At 52.6% G+C, this 26,736-nt stretch overlaps 3 protein-coding genes across 5 annotated transcripts in view; 2 read left to right on the forward strand and 1 right to left on the reverse strand.

The window, feature by feature from the left end:
- Positions 1–13,945, forward strand: part of LOC128271248 (neurobeachin-like protein 1) — a 41,172-nt gene extending 27,227 nt beyond the window's left edge. For both annotated transcript variants that reach the window (XM_053008693.1, XM_053008694.1), the window contains exons 13-19: positions 10,165–10,425; positions 10,496–12,004; positions 12,077–12,249; positions 12,322–12,629; positions 12,686–12,800; positions 12,868–13,045; positions 13,121–13,945. In XM_053008693.1, the coding sequence (XP_052864653.1) occupies positions 10,165–10,425; positions 10,496–12,004; positions 12,077–12,249; positions 12,322–12,629; positions 12,686–12,800; positions 12,868–13,045; positions 13,121–13,283 (2,707 nt within the window). In that variant the 3' untranslated portion in view covers positions 13,284–13,945. The remainder of the gene's footprint in view (positions 1–10,164; positions 10,426–10,495; positions 12,005–12,076; positions 12,250–12,321; positions 12,630–12,685; positions 12,801–12,867; positions 13,046–13,120) is intronic.
- On the forward strand, positions 1,188–9,677 carry LOC128274184 (calphotin-like). Its single transcript, XM_053012292.1, has 7 exons — positions 1,188–1,193; positions 1,271–1,487; positions 1,640–1,801; positions 2,775–2,794; positions 5,313–5,776; positions 8,832–8,853; positions 8,940–9,677. The coding sequence occupies exons 1-7, from the start codon at positions 1,188–1,190 to the stop codon at positions 9,675–9,677; spliced, it is 1,629 nt and encodes a 542-aa protein (XP_052868252.1).
- Positions 13,946–14,350: 405 nt separating the features above from the next.
- On the reverse strand, positions 14,351–26,581 carry LOC128272012 (neural/ectodermal development factor IMP-L2). Of its 2 annotated transcripts, none has more exons than XM_053009719.1 (3): positions 26,459–26,581; positions 15,916–16,223; positions 14,351–15,831 (listed from the first exon to the last, which is right to left on the reverse strand). In XM_053009719.1, the coding sequence occupies exons 2-3, from the start codon at positions 16,219–16,221 to the stop codon at positions 15,277–15,279; spliced, it is 861 nt and encodes a 286-aa protein (XP_052865679.1). In that variant the 5' UTR covers positions 16,222–16,223; positions 26,459–26,581; the 3' UTR covers positions 14,351–15,276. The 2 variants fall into 2 exon arrangements, with proteins under 2 accessions (XP_052865679.1, XP_052865680.1); XM_053009720.1 differs by lacking the exon at positions 26,459–26,581 and adding an exon at positions 17,289–17,423.
- Positions 26,582–26,736: the final 155 nt, after the last annotated feature.

Genomic DNA, 26,736 nt, shown 5'->3' on the forward strand with positions numbered 1-26,736 from the left:
GATGCAATACTCCAGCACTTCAGTGTACTGGACCCAATAACATTGGGTGTTGCGTTTTGACCTTGCGAAACGTAACATGCGCTGGACGCGGCATAAACGGCGTGAGTGAAACTTTAATTCCAAGGCGGTTAATTTTATATGAGATAAAGGACACAGTTTTGGGGTTTTTTTGCGTTACGTGTCATCCGATAAAAATGGAGTTCGATAATCGAGCATTTAGTTCTTGTACAAATCATGCAAAAACGACTTCGTTTACGTTTTCCCCATTCGCGTCGCTTTCCCAAAACTTTGTGTCAAGTGGACCAATAGTTAGCTTGAATCCAAACAAAAATTTCGGACGCACGATAAAGCGACGAACCCTGGTTTTGGTTTCTCCAATTAAAGCGTAATCACTTTTATTGAACACAAGTACGCAAGATGCAGCTTTCGTGATCATGTTTTATCATTATGCAATACCCTCATTCGATAATGCATCGCAGTTTGATATTGACTTTGCCAGTTTGACCTTCACTCATTCCGGCGATGGCGATGGCGCTGATACCGTACGAGGACCTTCGACAGGGCATAGTGCGAATCTACTGACAGCGTACGCACCGCCCACGGAACTGTGTTAATGGCAGGTTGATTGCACAATAATCGGTTCGCCGAATGAACGGTTGAACCCTTTTCGGTAGCTGGTCGCCAATAGCCGTAGTCGTGCGTGCGTTTCACTTTCCGCCGGAAGGTGCGCACGCACGTTTGTCTTATGCTTTCTTTCTTACACAATCGATCCCCGCTGTCGTCGGACGGATTCAGGATGCTCAAGTTGTGGGGGTGTGCGCAACCTGAATGATGACCGCATCGGCGGTTCCCTTTATTATTGCGGGAAGCAGACGCGGCACGGTTTTTGGGCGACTGAATTTGGCCGCGATACCGCCGTGAATGTTTAATCGAGTTATAATAAACACACCGTGTGTGCGCAGCGTACATGTGGCCGCATGTTTGATATGCTGAATTTAGTGGGTTTTTTCTGCCTGCCGAATGTTCATCGGTGCGTCATAACGTGAATTGTGGAGGGCTCGGTGTTGAACCATTTTGTGTTGCTTTATAAACCTGCGGTTCGCGTCCAGAGGCTATCAAATCAATTCCAATCCCGCAACCAAGTGGTTCCAGTTCCGGAGTAGTTCAGTGAAGTTTCTACGATCAAAATGAAGGTAGCTTAACGGTCGGTTCGACCGACAGTGTGCTTTCCGTTACGTTTTGAATTTGATTCCACCATTCCAACTCGTAGTTCGCAGTGTGCATTGCCTCGATCGGGCTTGTGGTGGCAGCAGTGTTTGGCCCGAGCGGCACACAGGCAGCCTTCGCCGCAGTGGCACCGCCGGTTCTGGCCGTCAACACCAACTACGATCCGCTGCCACAGTACAGCTACGCGTACAACGTCCAAGACGCACTGACGGGCGACACCAAGAGCCAGCAAGAGACGCGAGATGGCGACATCGTACGAGGTTCGTTATGTCGACCACCGAGAGACTCGGCACGCCAAAGTTTCTGCACGACGATCCACGGAGCAGAGCTTTAGCTGACCTGCTCGAAGCGCTCGAAGCCATTCGAGCTCACTTCTAACGGCGGCTCGGTTTCCTTCTTTCACCCGCCTTAGGTTCGTACTCGCTGGTGGAACCGGACGGCACGTTGCGCATCGTTCACTACACCGCCGATCCCGTCAATGGCTTCAATGCCGTGGTCCAGCGTGGTCCCGTCGTCCCGGTGGCCGCCGGCCCAGCCCTGGTCCCAGCCGCGACGGTGGCCCGCGTAGCGCTCGGTTAGGGTCCCGAATTGAGTCCCAAAATCGCGCCGCCACCAAAGAACACACACTGCAAATGGGCGGTTGCATTGGCAGGATATTGAACGAGCTTTGAGTCCGCCTTTTGCGACACAGACTGAAATATATAAACCCTATTTTTACGAGTACAATAATAACGAGTTCAAGCAGGCCGCCGCTCGGCTACGTGATCAGAAGCGAAAACCTTGATGACCGGCCATAAACGAGACCCGCGGGCAGAACAACCGTAGCTCCCGCCTCTCCCGCCCGTTGCGCGCGTGCGTGATTGATCAATCAGACTTCATATTCGGTTCGGTTCGGTTCGCTGGCCCCAACAAAACTCATGTCGAGCCAGCTTTGGATATTTTTGCTAATTAATTGATGGTTTTGCCCAGCAAAGTCGCGGGTCGCGGGTCGCGGGTCGCGGGTCGCACTTGAGCCGCGAGCCCATTTGCTGAAGCTGAGGGATGTTTGTTGCATCAAGCCCCCCCTGTTCTTGATTGGGATTTTGTAAAACCAAGCGGCTCGTGGTTGCGCCATAAAGCTGCAGAGTGAAGTGTGTGTTGAGATGACTTTTGAAACGCTTGGTCATGATTTTTTAGAGAATATTTTGAAAAATTCAAAACTAGGATACCTGTATTATCCTTTTTATAATAAAACTCTTTGATTTATAAACATAATAATCCTAGTCTGTTGTCATGCTTTGGTCCATTCCGGATGTTTTCTATCATAACTTCTCCGAGCAATCTCCGAAGTTCATCTCAGAGTAGAGGGTTAGGCGCCCAATAATATAATTCCAAAACTATCAGAGGGTGACTTTAATTTGAATTATTATTTTTGGCGTCTCCGACTTTAATCACAACTTTCTTTTAAAATGTGACAAACGACCTTGTGGTGGTGAACTCCCGCAGAACGGACAAATGACAGCCCTTAAAATCAAAATAATCTTCAGAACGGTCTCGTTTCGCTACAGATCCGTACCGTGGCGGTTACGTAAGTGTTTCGTTTGACAAAGTAACGAAACCCGCGCCAATGTGCAGTGCGAATTCCGCCGTTCTGCGGTAATAACCTTCCGCCACTACGTTCTACGCCCCTCTCTTTCTCTCTCTCTCTCTCCCCATCGAGCGCCACTCCATCAACGGGTGTCCAGATGCTCCGCATACCGAGCAGCATTAAAAACCGAGGTGGACACTACGTCGGGCGAAACATGATTTACTGTGGCAACACTTTCGCCTTCGGAGCGGTCGTCTGACGGTTCCTCCCGCGCGTGTATAATGCGCCTCAAGAATACACGATTTAATTAATCCAGCTCGATGCGCACGTAAACGCGCGGCGTGGCCAACATACCAGACCCCCTCCCAAGTCCCCCTCCAAAACACACACACACAATGATAAACTGGTTCACCGGCGTGTCAATTGTGCGCGCGCGTCAGGTTGGCTGAACTAATTCGCTAAACGCCCGCCGATATTGATGTTGTGAAACTTCTGCACACGGCCGGCTTCTGCATTCGATCAGCTGTTCCGCGCAAGCCCTGCGGACTGGTCTGGAGTGGTCAGTCCAGTCAGGCCAAGCCGAGAGTTGGTCGCCCAGAAAAAGGGTGGTGGTGACGAACTATTCCATTGACTGACGAGCGGACGTTTGTTGTTACTCCGGCCATGCGCGCCGGTTTGCCGGTCCGTGGCGCTCTACTTTTCCGCCGGGGTGGGGATCGGTCACAAGCTATGTGGATCGCAGCACCGCTTTATCATCCGGCACCGACAACATATCGGCTCGGTAGCAAGATTTAATCGACTTCAGTTTCGTCACGAGCTTTTATTAATGCTTAAATCATCGTTTTTTATTCTCTATTTCGCAAAACGGGGTCTCGTAGTCTTTGGCGTTTTCTGCTTTCGTTTAGCGCACGTTGGACATCTGTTCTGTGTTCCTTGTCTTCCACCTCAGGTTGAGTTCATATTATCTTTAACTCATTCTTTATAAGAGTTATGGTTTGTTCTCGGGACTGTTTATAAAAGGCGAAGGTTAATTTTAAGCAATAAAACTAGCGAACTAGACTTTAAGCTTCTCGTATTCCTCACGTTTGCTTATGTTGTTACGTTTCGTTCGCGATTCTAGACTCTACTCGGCTTAGCCTTTTGTGTGCTCTACTATAAGATTATTTAACATGTTAAATTTCATTAAGAATTGGGGCCTTAAGTCTTTCGAGGGCATTCAGAAGTGTGATGAGCTTCATAGAGGCTAGATCACCTGAACCCGGCAGACTCGCATGGTGCAATGTAGTAGTTCCTTTTTCTTCTCTTCTCTTTTATCATGGTTTTTCCTATGGTTTTTCCCTTACTATCATTTTGGTTATGTGCCTTAATAACTATTTCTAATTCGCATAGCTTTCTCCGCGTCGTAAAGTTAATATATCATAGGTTAGCCTTTTTCGACAAAGCATCATGCGAGTGGACAACCTTTTCGACTCAAATCGTAAAATTCAATAAACACTACCCTTTGGGGCGATGCGGTCAGGGATAGAGGGCCCCAAATAGGCACCAGTTTTGCCAACTTTCTCACGTTGACACAAACAAGCTTTGTGACTTTCGATCGACGATCGATCGTTCGAAAAGTCTCCGGGCGCCGGCCGGCCGCGTAGCGTAGTAGACTAGACTGCGTAGTAGACCGATCTAATTTCCATCGAAACCGAAATGTGCGTGTGGCGCACTTTCTGCGCTCGCAAATCTCGTCTGGAGTCTAGGAGTGCCTTATTTATGAGACACTCGTCACCGAGACCAAGCGGCGAGCGGTGAAGCGAAGGGCGGGAAAAGCCACCCGCGTCCCCCGCCATGTGCATTTGGCTGACCGGGTCTGTAAACTGAGCCTCAGCGAGATGCTGGCGAGATAGTACCAAGAAAAAGAACAGACGCGGCGACCGGCGCGGTGATGTAAAGACCGGCGAAGGAAAAACCTGCTGCCGTACACATACACACACCGGCGCGCACAGTGGGGCACGCTTAGGAGACAGGGTGGAGGGCGACTTTTCTCCACCACAGGAATTCTGTCAACCGATGGCGCAGGCACAGCATCCGCGCGAGTGGGCCTTCGTGGGTTTCGCTATTTATATGCTCGCCGAGATGGTCCCCGAGTCAGACCAAAGAACAGCCTTGCTGGGAGAGCACACAGCACAGCCGATCCGGATAGAGGCCCGAGTCCGAGTGACGATACCATCCATCATTCCCCCCTCGTTTTGCAGACGTGTCTAGTGGCGGCCTGTGTCCAGTGAAGTTCCAGTGTGACTAAGCGAGTGCTAAGCGAGAACAAAATGATGTTCAAGGTGAATAGTCAGTTGTCGCAAGTGTTGGGCGCCCCTGTCAAAGTGCTTCATATTTGACCCAAGCCCTGTGGCCCAGGACAATCATGGTTTGGTGGGGCGGGTGTAGTTGAGCACAGTAGAAATGGAGCGCTTCCTGGGGCCCCCAACACGCAACAGCCGAGTTAAGAACCCCACTCTAAAGTCCCGAGTTCTTGCAGGTACTGTTCGTTGCATCGCTAATGGCGGCGGCCGCCGTCGCTTCACCCGTCTACGGTCCCCTCTCGTACGGGCCGGGTCTGTCGTACGGCTACGCGGCCAAAGCCATCCAGCCCCTGCACACGGTAGCGGCCGCCCCGGTCCTGCACGCTCCCATCGTGGCCGCGGCACCCATTCTGAAGCACGTCGAAGCGTACGATCCGAACCCGCACTACAGCTTCAGCTACGGCGTGTCGGACCCGCACACCGGCGACTCGAAGCACGCGGAAGAAACCCTGGCCAACGGGGTCGTCCACGGTAGCTACTCGCTCACCGAACCGGACGGTACCATCCGCAAGGTAACGTACACGGCCGACAAGATCCACGGCTTCAACGCGGTGGTCGAGAAGAGTGGCCACGCCGTGCACGCCGCGCCGGTGCTGAAGAAGGTGGTCCACGCCGCCCCGCTGGTGCACGCCGCGCTGCCGTACTACCACCATTGACCGGAGCCGGATGGCCGGACCGGACGTAGTCTAGGATATTTGTAGCCAAGTGTATCGTTAGGCCGAGAGAGAGAGAGGAGCTAGCGTAGGTTAAGTAGAGTGCCCGAGTGGCCAAATTGCTGACGCGGAGCAGCGGAGATTAGAGGAATAAATACATCTGACTACTGTGAAAGATCGACCCCAGCACTGCCTTGCTCCGTCTACGGGAGACCCCCCCATCGTAGACGTCCCGTAGCTAAGGATCGGTTTGGGTTGATCTAGTGACCGTAGCGACGACGCGAGCATGTAGAACGATAAGACATGTCCTCTTTCTTCTCAATAAAAACAGTTTTCCTAGTTAGACACTGATCGACACTCAGCCAAGGTTCAGGAGGGGAGTTGAGCCAAGCCGAAGACAGCCTGTCGTGTTGCTCCCGAAAACGTACGACGGGGACACACGGCATTGAAGCGATGTCGCCCCTGCACACGCGGCCCGCGCAGAGCTTGCGTCAGCCGCGGACGCGAAAGGAATAATTGATTGATGTTTAGTCTTCGCCAGCGCTCGAAACAACGGCGCGCAGGTTTGAGTGTAGAGGTTGCCCAAGAGCTGGCCGCTTGTAATGACTCAATTATGCTTCTGCCAATCCGACCGGTCGATCCCAGAGCCTTCCCATGGCAGATCAGAACGACGACGCACGGATCCGCGTGCTCCTTGCAACATACCGCTAGCTGCCGGACCGGACTCCAAAAGCGACCCGTGCCCCTATGCCGTAACTTCTAGCAACCGCGCCGGTGACCGGTTTGGTCGTAATTAACCCTTTCGCGGGAAGGTGTTGCGCAAATGTGTCGCTCAAACACAACAATTAGGTCGGTTGTTTGCGAGCTGCGGCTGCTCGGCCAGATGCGCTCCGGTGATGTGCCGTGGACCTGGCAGATTGCCGAGCTTGGCCGCTGCTTATATAGGAAGCCTCACGCGACGGTTTTAAACGAGGGGCCGTCCGCCGGCGCTAGCGGCGAATATCCTCCGAAATATTCGTCTGCTTTTCTGGCTCACTCGCCACGCTGCCTGCTGGTTGGCAGACAGATGAGTTTACGCAATGCACGGCACCGCGCCACCGCGCTTACGGTGCGCGTGACCGCGTGGCGGACGGTCACACGTTGCTGCCGGGCGACATTGCCTTGATTTTCAGCCCCCCTCGTGGCGGGGTTTTACATGACGAATCTAGGCCACTGGTGGACCATGGACACTTACTTTTCACTGGAGCGCTTCATGTCCGGGTCGCGTCCGGGCCGCCCGTCGGGAATTCGTATGCATCGATCGGAATTCATTACCATTCCGTTCGAATTTATCGCACCTAGCCCCCGATCTATATGAATGACAATTCGCTTTCAATAAACGTCGTCCCGACCGCACGGACCGGTGGGAGGGTGAGCGCACCGTCACACGGGAAAGTGATTCCTAGCGTTCCGGGAACGTTACCGGATGTGTTTTCTTTGTAAAATCGAACTGACCAGAGTCGGACTTCGTGATCCTTCTTCAGATGCCGGACCAAACACAATCGTCGTTCGTTGGAAAACTCTCGAAGCTGTCATTTCATGTGATGTCTACTCTGATCCCGTACGCTGCTACTCTATGAGCTGCCCTAAATGAGTGATCCAAGTAAACATAGTAACCATTACCACTCAAATCAACAACACAAGCCCTTTTGCCTTTTGAAGGACTTTTTGAAGTGAAGCCGCAAACCACTAGAAATATTTTGTTCCACCAAAGCTTATTCGATCGTCGGTTTGTTTGCAGAAAAAAACACCAGGGAAACTGCAGAAAAAGGTACAAAAACCAACACCCCAGCTAGAAATTAAATGGCTGGAAATTGGCAGCTAATTAAAGGTCTTTTCCGTCACAGGATGGAAGTTGCTGCAGTTGCTTCGCAAAGGGTATTGTAAAACAAATTCCATGCATTTAAACCGTTGTTTAAACGTCAAAGTTTGGCAATATTGTAGCAGTTTACATTTATTACAGTTATTTGATAAGTTCTTCTTAAGTTCACCGACACTTCAAGGATTTTGTTGATATTTTTCTAGTAAAAATATGGTCCCAAAATCCAACAGCAGCAAACACTTCCCATAAATTTGCTAATGCCCACAGAATATCAGATTGGCTCTCCTTGCAGATTGTCACAACAGCCACTTCTAGGTCTAAGCCTATTCCCGGTTGTAGGACCTCTCATAGCTGGTTTGGTTGTTGTGGTTGTAAAGAGAATCAAGGAAATTAGTTAAGAAAGGGAAGCTAGAGCTCTGGGAAGCTCTAAATACGGGCTCTTCATTTACCACCGATAGCTGCTTGAGTAAAAATCCAGACCCTTCGAGGTGCTACGTGCATGGCGAAGAAAAAGGATTCAAGTTATTCATGCGGTACATGTGTTCCGCAAACGACCTTGAACGTTGTACGCCTGTGAATTTAATGAGGGGCCCTTCAATTCACGCCCGGCACTCGGGCCCATCTGTCTGAAGATCAAACGAACGCGGGCCCGAATGGAACTGCGTGACGAAAGTCACTTTCCTAGGCACTTGGCACTAGGCGTGAGGTTTTTGGGCATTTGAGCCCATAAAACTGATCCATATCGCCCACCGTGCGTCGCCGGGTCGGGGCCATGCCGAGGTGAAGCGAAAATGGAACCAACCATATACCATGCGACTGCTCGTGATAAATTGCAATGAAGGTGTCGCAGAGCATCATCGGTCCCCGCCGCGCCATTTGTCGAGTAAATTTGATAAGCATACGTGCGTGGAATGGCCGATCGGACCGACTACTGGCGCGGCGACCTTAATACACTTGCCCAACGCTTGGCGCATGCCAGGCTTTGAAGCATCGTCCGACGGACGGACGGACGGACTTTACGGGGTATGTAAATGGCCAACACCCACCACCGGGACGCGCGCTGGTGGTGAAGCCGATCGAAGCCTTACCATTCCGTATAAAAACCATTCGGAACTATCGATCAGTACGTCAGTCAGTTGCGCTTCACTTCGCTAAACAGTGTGAAATTTCACCGCCTTCAGCTCTACAATGAGTTTGCTCAGAGTAAGTGTGGCCGATTGGGTGTGCTGTAGGTGGTTCACTCCGTCCTGGTGTTAATCCGTACGTGTTCCGTCTTCTTGCCCCACCAGGTTGCCGTTTTCGCTGCCCTAGCCCTGTGCGCTAGCGCTGAGCCTAAACCAGATCCGGCCCTGCTGGCCGCGGCTCCGTTCGCCGCCGCCCCGTTGGCCTACTCGGCGCCCTACGTGCAGGCTCCCTTCGTTGGCCGGTCTTTCGGGGCTCCGCTAGCGTACTCTGCTCCGTTTGTGGCCGGTCGTTCTGCTTACGCGGCGCCAGTCGCTTACAGTTCCCCGTTGGCCTACACGGCTCCGGTGGCCGCTGCGTACACTGCTCCGGTGGCCGCTGCCTACACTGCTCCGGTGGCCGCTGCCTACACTGCTCCGGTGGCCGCTGCTTACACGGCCCCGGTAGTGGCTGCCCCAGCTCCGGCCGTTGTGGCCGCCCGTGCCGCCCCAGTCGTTGCCGCTGCTCCGGCTCCGGTTGTAACTGCCCATGCTGCGCCGGTGGTTCAGGCTGAGTTCACCGATGCCTACCCGCAGTACCAGTACGCGTACCAGGTCCAAGACGCCCTCACCGGAGACTCCAAGACCCAGCAGGAGACCCGCGACGGTGACATCGTGAAGGGCTCGTACTCGCTCATCGAACCCGACGGTTCGCGCCGCATCGTCAACTACTACGCCGACCCGGTCAACGGATTCAACGCCGTCGTTCAGAAGGACGTCCCCGTGGCCGTTGCCGCGGCCGCGCCAGCCGTTGCCGTGGCTGCCAAGACGGTCGTTGCTCCGGTGGCCGCCAAGCTGGTGGTCTAAGCCTGATCCACGATGTTGCCAGCAATACGGGAATCCGACCCCTGCTCCGTATGCCATGTAGATAGGACCCGACGAGCCCGAGAATGTAAATAGCCCCGGCCGCCTGCACCCAGGCGCGCGCAGCCAGCAACCCTCCGGGAAAGGATCTGTGCGCCTCTCTGAGCATTCGTTCATCTGTACATAGTGATTTCCACTGTCCAACTGTCTTCCCAGCCACCCTCCGCTCTGCTGATTATCCCACTGTCCTTCCTGCACGCCTAGTTCTCCTTATCCGTGTCCCGCACCCCTAACTCCCAAGCTCCTCCAACACTGTGTAGAAAAATGCAAATAAAATGTTGTTTTTGTAATGAATTGAAGTTCCGTTGGTTTTCTTCGTTGATTTTACACTTCTCTTCCCTCCTAAATGATACAAATGGCCACAAGTGTCACTTTTCAAAACAACGCACTCTTCTCTCTCTCTCCGGTCACACTCGAATTTCACGCACAGCACCAAAGAGGACGAATACTGGCGGCTGTCCCATCACGAAAACGTGGCCCGGATGCGCCTGAAGCTGGAACCGGAGCTTTACCACGATCCGCACACGGCGGCGGCCAATCTGCGAGACAACACCACGTCTACGGCGCACAGTCGGCGGCTGTCGTCGGAGCTCGGTTCCACGATCGCCACGGCGGCCATCGGGGACGAAAGTGCCGACGAAGAGATGCTGTTGCTCGAGGAGGAAATGCGCAACAGTATCGAGCCGCAGGCGTAAGTAGAGAACAGCGGAGTAGTAATCCGTAATCCGGGTCTCAAGATTCACGTGCCATTTGTTTTGCAGCCCCGAAACGTCCGGCAAGGAGAAGGTGGTGATCTCGCAGGAGTGCGAACTGATCACGCTGATGACGCGAGTGAAGGGACGCTTCGATCTGACGACCAGCCAGCTGATGTTCACCGAAATCGCTAGCATGCGCGACGATGGCCAGCGGCACGACTTCAAGTTCCCGATCGGGCAGCTGCGCGAGCTGCACCTGCGCAAGTTCAACCTGCGGCGGAGTGCGCTGGAGATGTTTTTGGTCGATCAGACGAGCTACTTCCTGAACTTTACCACCCGGACACGGAACAAGATTTTCACCAAAATCCTCAGCCTGCAGCCACCGAGCATACTGTACGGGTCGGGACGGTCACCGGCGGAGCTGCTGAAGTCGTCGGGATTGACGCAGAAGTGGGCCAACCGGGAGATCTCGAACTTTGAGTATCTGATGCACCTGAACACGATAGCCGGCCGCTCGTACAACGATCTGAGCCAGTACCCGGTGTTCCCGTGGATCCTGGCCGACTACACGAGCGAGGTGCTGGATCTGAACGATCCGAAGTCGTTCCGTGACCTCACCAAACCGATCGGTGTGGTGAACCCGAAGAACGAGGCCGAGGTGCGGAGCAAGTACGACGGGTTCGAGGATCCGTCCGGGATGATACCGAAGTTCCACTACGGCACGCACTACTCGAACTCGGCCGGCGTGCTCCACTATCTGATCCGCGTGGAACCGTTCACGTCGCTCCACATCGAGCTACAGAGCGGACGGTTCGATGTGGCCGACCGCCAGTTTCACTCGATCCCGCAAACCTGGAAGCTGCTGATGGACAACCCGAACGATGTGAAGGAGCTGATACCGGAGTTTTTCTACTTTCCCGAGTTTCTGAAAAACATGAACCGCTTCGACCTGGGCGTGCTGCAGATGACGCGGGAGCAGGTGGACGACGTGGTGCTGCCGGGCTGGGCGAAGACGGCCGAGGACTTCATTGCGATCCACCGGCGGGCGCTCGAGTCGGAGCACGTGTCGCAGCATCTGCACCACTGGATCGATCTGATCTTCGGCTACAAGCAGAAGGGTCCGAAGGCGGTCGAGTCCCTGAACGTGTTCTACTACTGCTCGTACGAGGGCGCCGTCGATCTGGACAAGATCGCGAATCCGATCGAGCGCGAAGCCGTCGAGGGGATGATCAACAACTTTGGCCAAACGCCATCGCAGCTCCTGCGGGAGCCGCACCCGCGACGCCTGTCGGTCGACGAGCTGTCCATCAAGCTGTTGAAGCTCGAACTGAAGCGTCCCGATCTGACGCTCATCCTGGACCGGGTGCAGTACACCGGGTGTGATCTGTCCACCGACAAGGACCCGGTCGTGTACCTTAGTAGCCCCAAGAGTCCGCCCCGATCGTTCTTGCAGACAAGCCCCGATATGCTGATCACGGTGACCAAGTCGGGCATCCTCGGGTGTCACAGCTGGATGTCGTTCGACAAGGAGCGGGGCTTTCTGCTCGAAATCGACGCCACCACGTTGAATCTTAAGTAAGGCTCGCAGCCGGACTACCGCCGGGCTAAGGGGGTTATCCGACTAATTTTCCCGTTTCCCGTCCCCAGAAATCGAAAGAAACTAATCGGACCCTTTCACCCGTCGATTACACTCAACTCGAAGCTGTTTGCCGTCAGCGTGGACGCAAAGTACATCTACGCCGGGGGTATCTGGGACAACTCGGTGCGTGTGTTTAACATGGCCCGCGGAAAGGTGATTGCTTCCGCCATCAACCACTTCGGTAAGATCGCTTCCCGGAGACGGGAATTGGTGACAGATAAGACCCTCACCACGGGATTCTCCCGCCCCACAGATGTAGTAACGTGCGTGGCGATGGATAACTGTGGTTCTTACTTGGTGACCGGCTCGAGGGACTGCACCTGCGTCATCTGGTCGCTGAGCAACACCAGCACGGTTGGTGCCGCATCCGGTTCGAATCTTCAACCCAACACGGCGGCACTGAATCAGAATCTGGCCGGGAACGTTGTGGGCAGTGCGAACGTTGTGCACCTCACCAACAACCTGACACCGAAACCGGTCCACACTCTGTACGGCCACGAAGAAGCCGTCTCGTGTGTCGCCATCATGACCGAGCTGGATATGGTGGTGTCCGGTTCTATGGTAAGTATAGTTGGAACCTAATCACGATTCTGTATTGAATGATGTTGATTCTACAGGACGGCACCGTGAACGTACACACGATCAAAAATGGACAATTCGTCAGGACAATAAGCCCCCTCGGATGCACGGGTCTAAAGATAGAGATTTCCTTCATTGCCCTCTCGTATCAGGGTGAGTACGGACCAACACGATTACGGGTGCACTTTTTTTACGATTTAATCTTCCGACAAAATGGCAGGCCATATAGCGTTCTCGGCACTCGATGATACCTCACACTCGGTGCACGTGTTCAGTATTAACGGCATCAGTCTCGGCTCAAAGTATGTGTCTGGTCGGGTGACCGGTCTGGCAACGGCGTCCGATTTTCTGGTGGTTTCTGACGATGCCGGCGATGTTACCATGAGCCGACTCTACGGGTAAGCCGTCACCCAAGGGTTCAGCTCATTCGATGTGGAGTAACACTTATTTTTCTTTCTGCAATCCGTGTGCAGCCTTAAACCGATCTTCGACATTCCGCTGCACGTTCCAACACAATCGGTCGTGGGTACGGCTGGCAACACGCATTTGCTGGCGCCACTACGCGACGGAAGTTTAGGCGTGATCGGTATCCAACAACCGATCGCCTACAAAAAGCACATCGTTCTGAGCGTATAATTTATTAACCGACACTCGCCGACACCGCCGGTAGTCTGCACTGTCGTTACTCGTGTGCGTAGCCTGGACGCAGTGCCAATTATGGAGCCAATTTCAAAGTGCAATGTTTTAGAATGATACGACAAATGGTTTGGTCCGTTGTATTAGTAATGTCCCGCTGTTAGTTGCTTGTCCGAGTCTGTTTTCCGTAACCCAGCCTGTGCAAACGATGGAGCAATAGTGGAGCACCTTTGGACCTAGTGGACACCACTTTCTACACCCGTTCCCAAGCGTGAGAATTCGCCCATTACCGCCCGATTGTTATAGCGTACTCTAAATCCGTATCACTGTTGCTGGGTCACTAAACAAAGTCAAAATTAGTATCAATTCTAAAGAACAAGGAAAAGTCATAGTCAACCGAGAGTACTAGGTGCAGTAGACAAACGTAACCAATGCCCCTTTTTAAAGGACGCTTTTTTAAGTTTAACTGCTGCTACTTAAGGATTAGAATTAGACAGTCGTTTCCGGATCAGAACGATAGCGCCCAGCTGCATTCCCATTGCATGTGTGAGTTTTTAATTAGTTTTCTAAACACTTACCTGACCTGACGACAGAGTTCTACAGATCCAAGCAAAATCCATTTTAAAAAGTGTAACCAATAAAGTATATTTTATATCCGCCCAGTTCCCCCAGTTGAGATTTTGATTGAGCTTTCCCACCGACCGTATCGGCCATCGTATCGTGCAAAGCCGTAACGGTCTTATCAACGCTTTCAACGCGTAAGCACTGATAAGACGGTTACGGCTCAATCGTAAGAGCTTGACCTCATTTACATTATCGCTTGCTTTTATCGCTGGTACACGGCAATAACGACGCACGCATCATCCGATGCTTCGGTACTCAACGCTCGGTTTTTTTTTTTTGCGGAAATACGGAAACAAGAAAGTAGAAAGATTGAGCTCGTTCGTGTTACGGGTAGTTGCGCGCCTTCCACGCGTCATCAAGGACCTGGTAACTTTCGGGGCAAAAGAAGGCAACAAAGTCAGCATTATGCTTCTCTTTGACAGACATTTTATTGATCTTTTGAATTGTGTGTGTGTGTGTCCTTAGCTACTTATTCCAGTTCATAATTCTCTTACACGCTAGCTCCGTTTCTGGCTAGCACTGGTTCTTTGGCCGTATGACGTTCGCGTATCACTGCAGGCCATCTCGCTTCACTGCCTTTAGTAACTGACATCCATTAATGTGTGTTTTTTTGTTTTTAATCATATGAAGTACATTAAGTTGCATCCGATGCACTGCATCTCCAGCTCAGGGTTTAGAGTGGGGTATCCCTATTTACACATCCAACAATCCTGCTCTCCACTGACTTTTAATCCTTCCGACCATCTTTCCGGCTTAATAATTCTGCCTCCCCCCACACGTGCGCTTAACATATTCATCATTGTTTCTTAAATACTACTAAACTATGTCGGTTGGTGGCCGCGTTTCTGGCCGGCCACCACACCTCTGTTCGCCACCGATCCTTGCTCTTGCTCAAGCCTAGAGAGCTGCTTGGTGTAAACGATTTGATTCCGCTCTTCCGCGCTTTGCACTTGATAGGCAATAACTTACGTCTGTACGTAGCGTACAATGCGCACAATACATTTTCTATGAGATACAAAGAGTCATAAATTAGTAAGTGTTGGCTGGTAGCCGCCGTACTGGGGTACTGTGTAAATGCGATGTAGGTGGTACTGAATTAAAATTTCTTTATTCCTTCCAGCATTCGTAGCGGTGTATTAGTTATCATACTGCAGACGATGATAAGTTTACTTTAAATAATTTAAGTAAATGGCATAAGGGACATTCTATTATATGTTTTTTTGCATTATCGTTCGTACTAGGGCCCCGATTCGTAACGGTTGCGGTTTTTTTTCAGAGACACACTACTCATCGTGCGGGAAGAACGTGGCTCTCCCACGCGCGCTCCCGCCCCGGTGATACTACCTTGGCAACAACGGACCACGTTGGCCTAGTTGGGCCGTATCGGGTACACGAACGTTTCCGATTCATCTTTCGAGATTGCGTTCTTCGCCACACACGTGTACGAGCCCATATCGGTCCACCGCAGGCTGGTGATGATCAGCTCGCCGGTCGGCAGCGTGCGGTAGCGCGGATCCTGCAGGCTACCCACGACGTTGCCGTCCTCGTTTAGCCAGGTGATCTCCGGCACGGGCCGACCGACGGCCTTGCACGGCAGCACCACCGTGGTGCCCATGTTCTCAAACAGCGTCTTGTAGTGGAGCGTTATCCGGGCGTTCTTCAAGTTCATGAACGTGTGCGCCGGTGCGCCACCGGACGCCAGCGGGCGCAACAGCAACAGATCGGAGTAGTTTCCCAGGCGAGACCCGGCGTCGACGTGGTACACGACGGTCGAGGCCATCGCCAGCTGCCCAGCCGACCGGCCGATACAAGTGTAGGTCGTTTGCGAAGCACGTGACGAGCGGTCAATCACCAGGCGCGACACGACGCGGGCCACCGACGTCGGGGTATCTTCCGAGATGACGTTCACACTGATGTCTTCCCACTGCGGACGGAGGCAAAAGAAGAGGGCGATTAAAGATCGAGGCTCGTCACCATCATTATGACCCGCCCGGGACCGGAAACTTACATCAGCGGTCTGGCCACTTCCGTGCACCCACTGGACGGTGGGGGTCGGTGAGCCCATGATTTCGCACTCCAGCTCCACGGTGGTACCGCGGATCTGCGCCACACGGGCCGGCGGTGGCGAGGTGATCTTCACAAACGTCGGTCTCAACGAAGGGCCACCGACGGACGGTGAGCCAGCAGACGCACCGGATGACGCCGAGATGGTTCCATCGGCATCGAGGTCAACGGCGCGGCCGTTGCAACCCGTGGTCAGCAGCAGGGCGACCGTTAACGCCGCCACGATGAACAGATGGTGATCGCAGTTCATCCCTGTGAATGATCGGAAAAGAGGGTGCCGGAAATAGTTCGGTGAGCGAGCGTGAACACTATCTGCGGGGTGAGCTAGGAATGAACTGTATGGCGAGCGGATGAATGAACGGAGAACGCGTTGAAAACTATCAAGTACGGTGGTCTCTCTCTCTCGCCAGAGGGAGGCGAGCATTCAATGAATGAAATTCCACCCGAAATTGCATCAGACAGACGAACCCCTTTCGACGTACCCCAACGCTTCGGGCCACACTTTGTTGCACACCTTTCTATTTTCTATTCCGCCAGCTGCCACACCGCCGTTCTCGGACCGGACCTCGCTAGCTAGCCGGCGTGTCACGTTTCCACGTATTTGCGCGAAGCGTGATTAGGCCGGCAGCTGCGTGATCGCGACCATGTTCACGATCACAAGCCGGGGGAAAAAAAACCCCAGTGACGGAACATCATGTGCCGGTGCGATGACCAAACCGTATTCGGGGAGGGGGGGACGGCCACGACCGTGCCCGATCGTGAGCCGACATTTCGACAGGGTGGGGTTTTTGTATTTTTAGCGATCATCGTGACAGCGAGAACACAGAACACGAAAGCCCGGCCACATGTTCGACCCCTCAGTCCCTTTCTTTTAAAGGTCGAATTTTTATCGAACCGCGACCGATAATGAGGCGGCACACGGTATGCGGTGCGCGCCAACGATCGATTAAAATTCCAGGCACTGACCGCCGATCGCCCGATAGCGAGGGTTCTGTAGCCACCCTAATTAAGCGCAAGTAAACCCACCCCAAAAATTACCCTACCAAGTCGGTGGCGCGAGTGAAGGGAACTGGCACTGCTAGCGCGCTCCAAAGGTTAAACGGCAAGCGCGGGGCTTCAAGGCTCCCGAAAAGGCGATAATCGCCAGGCCAGGCCGCGGGCCGACCCAAATATTCTCACTAGCCCCTGCGCGCGACCTCCTGGCTGGCAACTATTGGGTTGGGTGGCCCTAACCTCCAACTGTACTTGGCTACCCTCCGGGGGCCGGCTCCCTCGGTCCCTCCTACCCTGATTACCGTGCCAAAGTTTTTTACTCACTTTCTTTCGCTACTCGTGACTGTTTTTTCTGTCGTTGTCTTTACTTCTTCTGCACTCCGGAGAGCCTTTCCGCCGGGTGTTGCTGGAAGCGTGAAGATTTGTTTCTATGTTTCAACCGTCGTGTCGTGATCGCTGATCGCACCTTTCTCTTCGTCGGATTCGTGGCCACCGGTTGATAGGGAGGGAGCGGTGTCGTAGTGCCACCCCGGGGGGGCAATCCGAGCGATGGGGGGAGAACAGCAACTTTAATGACTTCCGAGACGGTCCGAACTGTGTGCGGTTGATCGATTTTTTTCGTTTTTTTGCGCACAAGTCCTCTTTTCCCGCTTTTCTCGCTGAACGTGGTTTTCTTTGTCACCACGTTTGGGGCGGGGGGTTGGGTGGGTTTTCCGCTTTCGCTTAGCGTAGCCCTTTGTTTTAGGTTATGGTCGCCTGCGCCCCTTAGCTTCGGTTAATTTCCTCGAGCTCGGCGTTTTGCTCCGATCGAGAAGCTACACCACCTCCTCTGCCACCGCCGCTGCCAGAGGAGATTGGGGAGATGGTCTTCCTCGCGGTGTGTCTTGGCTCCCGGGCCGGCAGCGAGGCTCTGTCTGGAGAGCCCCAACCTAACCCGTTTATTGTCGCACACTATCGATACCGCCCGCTATCGAGGATATCGCGGGGTCCGGCCTTCTGTTCCTTCCTTCGCTCGCACACGCTCTGCTCTGCTCACCCGTTGTCCTTGTGCGCGGCGGCACAATACTTCCCGCACAAAACGACTGGTCGCTTCCTGGTCACGTGCTCCTCCGTGCTCACGTGGAACTCTCCAAAACGTTCACAGCTGACGGGTAAGGGGTTAATGAACTCGATCCGGATCCTCCGTGGTCCGGGCTCTGCTCTTCTCTATTCGCTTCGAGGCACACAAAATCACTGTTCGCCAAGACACGTCGTCGTCGGTCAATTCGGCACACGGTCGCTCGTCTGCTGCTGCTCACACACCGTATGTTATGTAATGTTCGAGTTTATGAGATGTTTTATCAGCACATTCAGCAACATCAACTTGGAGAGGTTCACTTTTTGGCCAAAATTCAACATAGGGTCGGCTGTTCGACACGGCGCCGTCGCTAACGTCTCTTGCTGCCCGTGCGTTTCGCGCACCTCGCTGTTCTTAACGGGGCGAAGCCTACTGCGCTGCTCACTCTACTACTACGGCCTGCTACGTTGCACAGTCGTCGCTGCCCTTGCTAAACGTTCCGCCAAACGGTAGGCTCGGTTTTCGGAAGCCGCGGAGCTCTGTGTGTGGGGCCACCAAGTGGTCTCTAATGTGGTTCACCAGCAGCAGCTCAATCGCACGACAATCGGCACCGCTCTAATGACGATAAGCTCCGTGCCAACAATGGCGACGCGGGCAGCCAGCTCGGGGATTCTGCCACTCTGATCCTTCGACGACGCTGCCAATGGTAAACGGTAGGCGCCGGGAGCTGACATTAAACGGTAATCTCTCGGTGTTCGAAGGTTCGATCTCCGTGGCGTGTGTTGTACGGGGCAGGCTGACTGCTGCGGCTGCTACGGCTGTGGCTGAAGCTGGGGCGATCAATCAAACCGGGCACACACATCCATCAACTGGCGAGTTTGCTGACGTCAAGTGTCGGGAGCCGGGCGGCCGGACGACGAGCCTTTCTTTCGATGATGCGAGCGCGCGCACACAAATCTCGTTCGATAACCGAATGACTTGCAACAACCCTCGGGCGTACTTTTATTGGCGAGGCGATATGTCAAACCAACGTCAGCTCTTGCGAGTGTGAACTAGATCCGCTCGCTATACACTCGTGTGATGAACGATTTTTTCTGCTGTACGTTAACTTGTGAGATATCCTCAAGATCGAAGCACACTGTGTGTCACCAAAAACTAGCCAACTGTACGGCTGAGATATAGCAAAGGCAAGGACAAAAGAAAAAAAAAGATGGAAGCAAGAGCCAGGTGTTCGTTCGCCGGTTCGCGGTATCTACCAGAGGAGCTAGTTTTAAACTGCAGCCGTCCGCGGAGCGACGATTCATTTTATAAGCCCGGCTGCTGAGGGCGGCACGATCGTAGGGGAAGCAACGCTCGAACGAGCACAGGTCCGACCGAATTAAAGGATTCCTATTTTAGTTGCCCCACGAGAAGGGGATTCGGCCAATCACTTCCAAGTGAAGTGTCTGTGGCAATCGTATTTCCTATCGAACGCCCTAGAAGAAGGGTCTTCTTTTCTTAAATCCTGTTCGGTTCGGGACTGTCCAGTCGGACCCCGCATCCCGTACGCGGTTTGATCAGTGGTGGTGGTGGGGTGAACACGCATTTTGCTCATTTTCTAGCCGCTCATTTTCTCTCACTCTCACCGTGTGGGGGCCACGAACGCGATTTAACGCCGGCTTAAAACTCTTAACCGGCGATTTCGGTTCAAGACCCGGGCTTACGCTGGCCAATCGCATTTAATGTGACCAAAACAAATGAAGCTCCTAGCCTCATTAGTGCCCCACCAAAGCGAATCTGTTCATTATCTTGCTCGGAAAGTGCCTTCTAACGCGCGCTATGAAAGATGCAAGGTGGGTTTTTTTTGTTCGTTAGAAAGAGAGAAACCAGATAGAAGGAGCGTATCAATAGAGAAGTATATAAGGATTTATACAATGTATAAGAAAAGAGAAAAAGAACGCGCGGGAGAGAATGTATGGCGAAGAGAGAGAGAGGATCACGAATGCTGTGGAGCTTTCCACGCAGAAGACGAAATGTAGCATTAGCACCGGCGCTGATCAGCATGATCAGAAGCCATTAGCACCGTTGTCTTCGTTACATAAAATTGAACAATTTGGAACAACCACATCGCGGGAGAGAGAGAGAGGGGGGGGGGACATTCGAATCGGATTTGAGTCGCTCGCTGGCCACTCGTGGGCCACTTGGGAAGGTTTCCCAGAAAAAGTACGACTAACCGTCGGACCGTTCCAACATACGGCTGGCTGGCTGGAAAACTCACTCAACTAGCTGCCCCGGTGGCCAGTTCTCCTGTGGCGTGGTTGTAGTTGGACAATGATTTCTTCCGCCGTAAATTTCTCTTCGATGGTCACTTTTACAAATATCTATTATTGGCAAGAACTATTAGAATGCTCATTTGATAAGATAAAACCGGTTCAAAATTATGTATTCACGTGACTGCGAGCGATGGGGCCACGGGGAAAACCGACCCGATAGGTGAGCATAACTCAGTCGTGAAGAGAACTGACCACGGCCGTAATTGTCGTGACGCGCCATTTTGCTTATCGATGCCAACCAATGCTCGGAAAATAACCGTTGGCGATGGAATTTTTTAGCCCACATTAATTGACCTTCGCCGTAGGCGGTCCGGACCGGCCGGTACATAATTTGGCGTTACTGAAGTGGACCGCAAAAAATGTGCCCTTTTGGCAATTCACGCTCGGCTTCGACTGCGGTTCGGCAGCAAACTGCAACGATGCACATTCCGTTCTTGGCGTATTACCTGGCCCAAAGCATGTTCCCTGCGCCGGGCGCGTTTGGCACCACACTTGGGCCTCGGTGGCAATGCGCCGAGTGGTTTCCGGTCCGTGTAGTACTACCGTAACTGTCATTCAAAGTTTCATCACCCAAAAGCCGCCACCCTTATGACGAACAAACATTCCAACAGAAAACAGAAAAAAGTACGAACACACTCACCTTTAGCATCAGCATTAATGGCACGTCGGGCGTTGGGTGTGGCCAACAGGGTGGAAGCAAAGCAAAAAAAACGAACGCATTGCCGTTGCGCCGGTGCCAGGCAGACGCCGGTGCCGGACACATAAATAAATATAGTTTCCGAAGTTGACGGGGCTGCGATTAGGAACACGCCGTCGATATTTAGACTGTAAACCCACGCCACCACGACGACGCCTGGGACCTGGGACATACCTCGGCCGGCTCGAGTCATGCCGAAGATATTCGACACTGGTTCACCTTATCACTTTACCAGGGATCCCGGCCGAGCACCCGGTTGCCCATGGGGTCCGATAGCCCAAAACGATGGCGCCAAAACTCGGCGTAGCTTGAAAGTGGACTCACAGCCACTCGTGGTGCGCTGTTGCGTTGCATCGGAAAGCAAAAGAAGAAAGAAAAAACCCGAGCGCCTCATATCTTATCACGCAGCATACAACCAATGGCGGAATACGACCATATCAACTCAACGTTACGCTTACGGGGCGGCAATATACTTCCTCCTTCACGGTGAACGACACCGAATTGACTCTATCAGCAATTTTGGGTTGGTTTTACTTTTTTTTGGCAAACAGCTCGCCAAATCACGCCAGTAGTCCGTAGCGGGGCAGCTCCGAGTAGTTCCGACACCTCCGCCCAGCGATGACGATCGGTGTATAGATTGGACTGGTGTGGACCATCTGTCCCTTTATCGTCGCTAGTCGATCAATTAGATCATCAAGCACACGGTATAGGGCGGCGAGATCAATTAAGAAACCCGAGTAATAACGAGATTCCCAGAACAGGATGACGATCAATTATACGATCATTTGCCCATGTAGAGGAGGGTCTCCAGCGAAGGCGGTTGGGTAACTTTTCGCGACACAGTGCGCTAGTGGCAGCGATTGGGATTTTGAGGCAATCGTAAACGGCACGAGGCACCCGGCAAACCCCCAAGCCGTTGAAGTCGTGTGAAGCAGATCGCGTGCGCTGGACGGATCGGATGCTGCTGATTCGCGCTCCCATTCAAATGCATCCCAATCACCAATGTTGGCCCCGCGGGCGGCTTATCAATCGTCGCGTCGGATGATAGTAAACTATGTACGTTGTTGCCATTTACATGGCAATCACCTTCGGTGCTGTAAAAGATGATGACGGTGCGAATGGTGTTCCCTGTCCCGGGCCGCCGTGGTCATCAATCCCGAAATGTCCCGTTCGTATATTTTGTACGGGTCCAATCCTGCGAGACGTGCTATAGCACTTCACACGAAAGAAATCAATTATCACCAAATTTATGGCGTTCAGGTTTTTCGCAAAGGCCATCGTTACAAACGCGGCCAATGGGGGCGGCCTAGTCCTGCGGTGCAATCCGCCCCCAGATTCACCGGAAAGGAATAGTGGTTAGCGGCCAAGGTGGTTAGTGCCGATTGGCGAACGATTTTGTCGTTTCCAGCGATTCCAGGAAGAAATAAAAATGTTAAATTGGCTTTTGGGATCCACACCGCGCCGCGGGCGATCATCGGAGGCTTAGCGCGAAGCAATAGGAGCACACACGGCAAAGGAAAGAGAGAGAGAGATCATTAAAGGCCTTAGCAACAGAGCCAACGGTTGCCAACCGGGCAAATCGGTTTGCTGTGTAATCGTCATGCATCCCACACCCACGGACGATCAGCATAGCTCAACGATCTCGATACACACACAGACAGAGGCACACCGGTTTCTTGCGGGGCCGGTCATGCGGGCTTAACACGCGACTGACGAGCTGACGAACGATCGCGACGACTGAGCGGCGGGGCCGCACGCGATCGCGGCCACGATCGCATGCTGGGCCGGGTAATATGAGACGCCCGCGGTCACAGTGGGCCGCCCGCCTCACCCCGGGGGCACTGTCGCCAACCACCGCGCCAACATCAGCAGACATCGTGGAGCCGACATCTCGCGGTCGCTTGCGCATGCGGCGGAGATACAAATCTTCATCTGTCACCTCAGCGTTACCCGCTATCGATCATCGCACAAGATCGGACGGCGCGTAATGAAGATTGAGCCGCGCTGTGGGCCACGGGCCATTGAAGGGTTTCTGTTTCTGCGGTTTTTTTTTGTTGCTTTCGTTACATTTCGGGCGCTTCGGGAGATTTGATGTCATGTCCCGTAATTGGCAGTCGGCACTCGGGATCCGCAAACCGTTTTGGGCACCCGGTTCCCAAAGTCAAAGTCGGAAAGTGGAAAGTTAAGCATGACGTCAATGGAGGGGTTTTATAACCGTTTCTCCCTCTCTCGCTCTTTTTTAACCAATTGATTGTCTGTTTTAATTTATTACTCACGACCCGGCGCGGGCCCTTTTTGGCAGAAAGAAGACGGCCTAGAGGCCGGAAAATCGAGAGTCCGTAAACCTTTTTTCCGTTGAGTCGTTGGGCCTGAAGCCGTTTGCTTTCTAGACTCTAGACTCTAGAAAGAAAGTCCCCGCAATTTGAACTGTAGGTACACAGGATTTTTTTCTAGGATTACTTTTATTTCATCATGTATAGGGACTAGAATAGAGCAGAGATGCTGGACTAGAGATCAGATCAGAAAAACGATCAGAGCACAACAGAGTCGTTCGACTAACAGACACCCTTAATGAGGATCAAGTGAGTTAACATTGACACCTCAATCAAAGATTCCGGACCGATTTTTTGTGCTGTTCCATGCGCTCCCAGCGTGCTGACGCAATCCTAGACCTAGCGCGTCCTAGACCCTCGAACGCCACGTGAGGCGAAACACGTACTCACGATAAGTGTCCCCTGTATGAGGTAGCCATCCGCAGCGGTGCACTACATCTCTACGTACGCAGGGCGCTGCACGCAACGAACGAGGAAGCTGCCGGTCACTAACTGGTCGCGAACGAGATAAAAAAGACCACTCCCCCCTTGCTGCCTGGTCCGGTTCCCGCCGCAACCCAATTGCGGGATCCACGGCCGCAGCACTGGCCTGGACACTGCAGCGGCACCGCAACTGCACCGCGATCCCGCGCCGCTCTCCCAAAGGAGCTGCCGTCGACTATCAAGGTCAAATAACTATAAAAATGACATATTACTCTCAGCTGTTTTGTCATGTGTCCGCCATGCCCGCGGAGCAAGTTATTCGCCGCGCGCCACGCGGGGACGCAGAAGGTGACCGAGTCGGACGGACAGGCGTTGATGGCTTCTTCTTCTCTCGCTAACCCCACTCGCAGTTCAGAGTAATCGGACTTTAGAACGCGCGTTCGGCACGCCACATCCATCCATACAATCCCCGATCTTGTGAGTCTTGCAGTTTTGTGAGCATTGGCCGGTCAAGGATCGGTTTCTAGGCGTGTGCGCCTTGGCCCGAAAAAGCTCAATGGCAACGGAGTTTATTGATCCTCCGGCCGGTCGTCGCAAAGTCGCTCACGGCTCCGGTCGATAAACCGGTCGTTAGTGGGAAAATGTGTGGAATTTCCAATCCTCGATCCTCGCGGCTACGTGCGCAACGGTCGATAAGGGTTGCCGCCACCGGGTTGCCTGCGTGGATTTCGTAACAGTCGGCGTGTAAGTGACTCATGCCGGCACATACCGGTTGCCGGCTACCGATTGTAATCGTTCACTCCGCAAGCACTGGATCAGCAATGGCCTTTTGTATTATTGCTCAAGTTGGGCCACTTTCTTTGGAGGGATTCTATAGGTATTGCAATTAACCCTTTTTAGTTTCCTCTATAATAATCTTATTATGCGCTTTTCTTTTCTTGTCATTTAATAGGTTAATGTCCGGTTTTTTTTATCTTCCTTCATCCGTATTCACGGTCCGGTCTTTTTTTTAATTGTCGCCTAGCCTACCCTATGTCGAAGGCGAAGATCAAGCGGCACTCACCACAAAAGCACTCTATTCATCAGGCGAAACAAGTTTTCTCGGAAAAGGGCTCACTCAGAACTAATCCGATTTCGTCATGTTTATGATTGCTAGTTGCCGCGCACCAATCAGTCTTACGCCCCCGGGGGGAGGGCTCCGTCCGCCCCCGGAGAGAAGAAAACCGGGGAACATTCTACATGATTTTTGTCACGTAGGCCTGAGGGTCGCCGAGGTGATTGAAAATGAAAGGAGCTTTCCATGCTGACCGCCACACAATGCGGGGCTCCATTTAGTAGGAAAGGAGCCGCCGACGGCTCAATTAGTTCACGCCAACCGGCGATCACCGAAGCGCCTCTCTGATCGTGCCGTGGGAAATTCCACCCCCCAGCGCTACTCATAGGTTCTAGGTTCCCCACTGCAAACAGCTGACGAGATTACCGACTTCTGACGGACACCGACTTCCATGATCAGTAAGTGCTCCAGTAAAACCCCGGGCCCTCGTTTTTCTCGTGCAACCGTTGCGCGTTGTTGCAACCGTTGTTAGTCATTAGTGCGGCGATTCTAATTTCCCTAAACGGCGTTTGCCAAGTTGTCGATCTGATCTGACTCATTGAATAGTTTTGTGAAACTTGTAGCACCGATTAGGCCGCCCTATTGCGATGGCATCACCAGCTTGAGGAGGTCCGCCGGTTCCTATCGGTAGGGGGAAGTTTCCGGCCTGGCTAATCTCGCTTAAGATTCAAGTTGTCATTCTTATCATCAACTTATGTTGGAAGGGGAATTTAAGCGAAGCAAATGGTTTGACTAATGCAATCAAAACGTAAATGTTTGTACATAATTAATGGTATATGAAACTGTAAGTGAATGTTAATAAAAATAATTCACGTGACGAGCACAGAGCGGAACACCGATCCCCGGGTTTGTTTCACTACGAATCCTGAGCTGATAAGGCGCACCGTGCTGGAGCCGTGGGCCGCGATAACTGGCATCACGAGACTTACAAGTGGGCGTGTTCGTGAATGATAATTTGAAATCACGTGCATTAGCCCAGCCATTGTACAGTGCCTCCAGCCAAGTCCGCTCACTGATATGGTGTAAAGGCGCATTTTTACGCTCTACCGGTCGCTATTAGCCGGTTGAGCTGACCATACAAAATGACAGGGCAGGAGACAGGGACCCTCCGGAGCAATAACTCACAGATACCGCACAGACCGGTGGTACCCTTTAGGTAAGTATTACAAAAATCCTTGAACAAACGCACCGCTTTGCCTGGATTCTGTATGCGTAGGGATTTAAGTGGAAATGGCCCGGTAACACTGTACACCGACGGCAGTTTTAAGTGCCATCCTCCAGCCTAATGGACATTCGGTGCTCTCGTCTCTGTATCCTTTCGACTGCACACCGTTAAAAAAGGAAAGATGAACCGTTACTTTGGCACTTGGCACTGAAAAAAATTAGCCCGAAAAAATTACAATGAAAGTAAAGAATTTTCAGAATATCTTGCCCGAGGGTGGCCAGAATTGTAGCACTTTTTGGCAATGCTTTTCCGCGAACACGATTGCAACATATGGCGCAAATTTTCACGGTTTATGGATGATTAATTAATCACCGGCGTTACTTATGTTCTTACCTGTTAAGTGTTGATTTCAGCACGAACGAACGATTAGATCGTTAACAGGTGTTTTTGGCTTGCGTGCCAATTGCGGGCCAATCGATCAATTTAGTTTATCCGCAATCTGCTGCTCTGGATAGCTGGCACTGCACAGATTATTCACCTCAACAACTTCACGCTTAACTTTCAACGGTACTGCTGCACGATTGCCCTACAGCATGCCGTCTCGGAGCGATAAAATTGTTCAGAAATTTTTCATCAATCACCAAACTTCACTACAGGTTTTGGGTTCACTA

Source organism: Anopheles cruzii, chromosome 3, assembly GCF_943734635.1.
Source record: "Anopheles cruzii chromosome 3, idAnoCruzAS_RS32_06, whole genome shotgun sequence".
Taxonomy (NCBI): domain Eukaryota; kingdom Metazoa; phylum Arthropoda; class Insecta; order Diptera; family Culicidae; genus Anopheles; species Anopheles cruzii.

What these genes read in the sequence shown, in the direction of transcription:
- LOC128272012 (XM_053009719.1), bottom strand. Translation starts at nt 16,221, where the DNA reads ATGAACTGCGATCACCATCTGTTCATCGTGGCGGCGTTAACGGTCGCC. An exon ending in GAAGTGGCCAGACCGCTGAT is followed by an intron (nt 15,832 to 15,915) that starts GTAAGTTTCCGG and finishes CTCCGTCCGCAG; the next exon opens with TGGGAAGACATCAGTGTGAA.
- LOC128274184 (XM_053012292.1), top strand. An exon ending in AGATGGCGACATCGTACGAG is followed by an intron (nt 1,488 to 1,639) that starts GTTCGTTATGTC and finishes CACCCGCCTTAG; the next exon opens with GTTCGTACTCGCTGGTGGAA. An exon ending in CTGGTGCACGCCGCGCTGCC is followed by an intron (nt 5,777 to 8,831) that starts GTACTACCACCA and finishes CACCGCCTTCAG; the next exon opens with CTCTACAATGAGTTTGCTCA.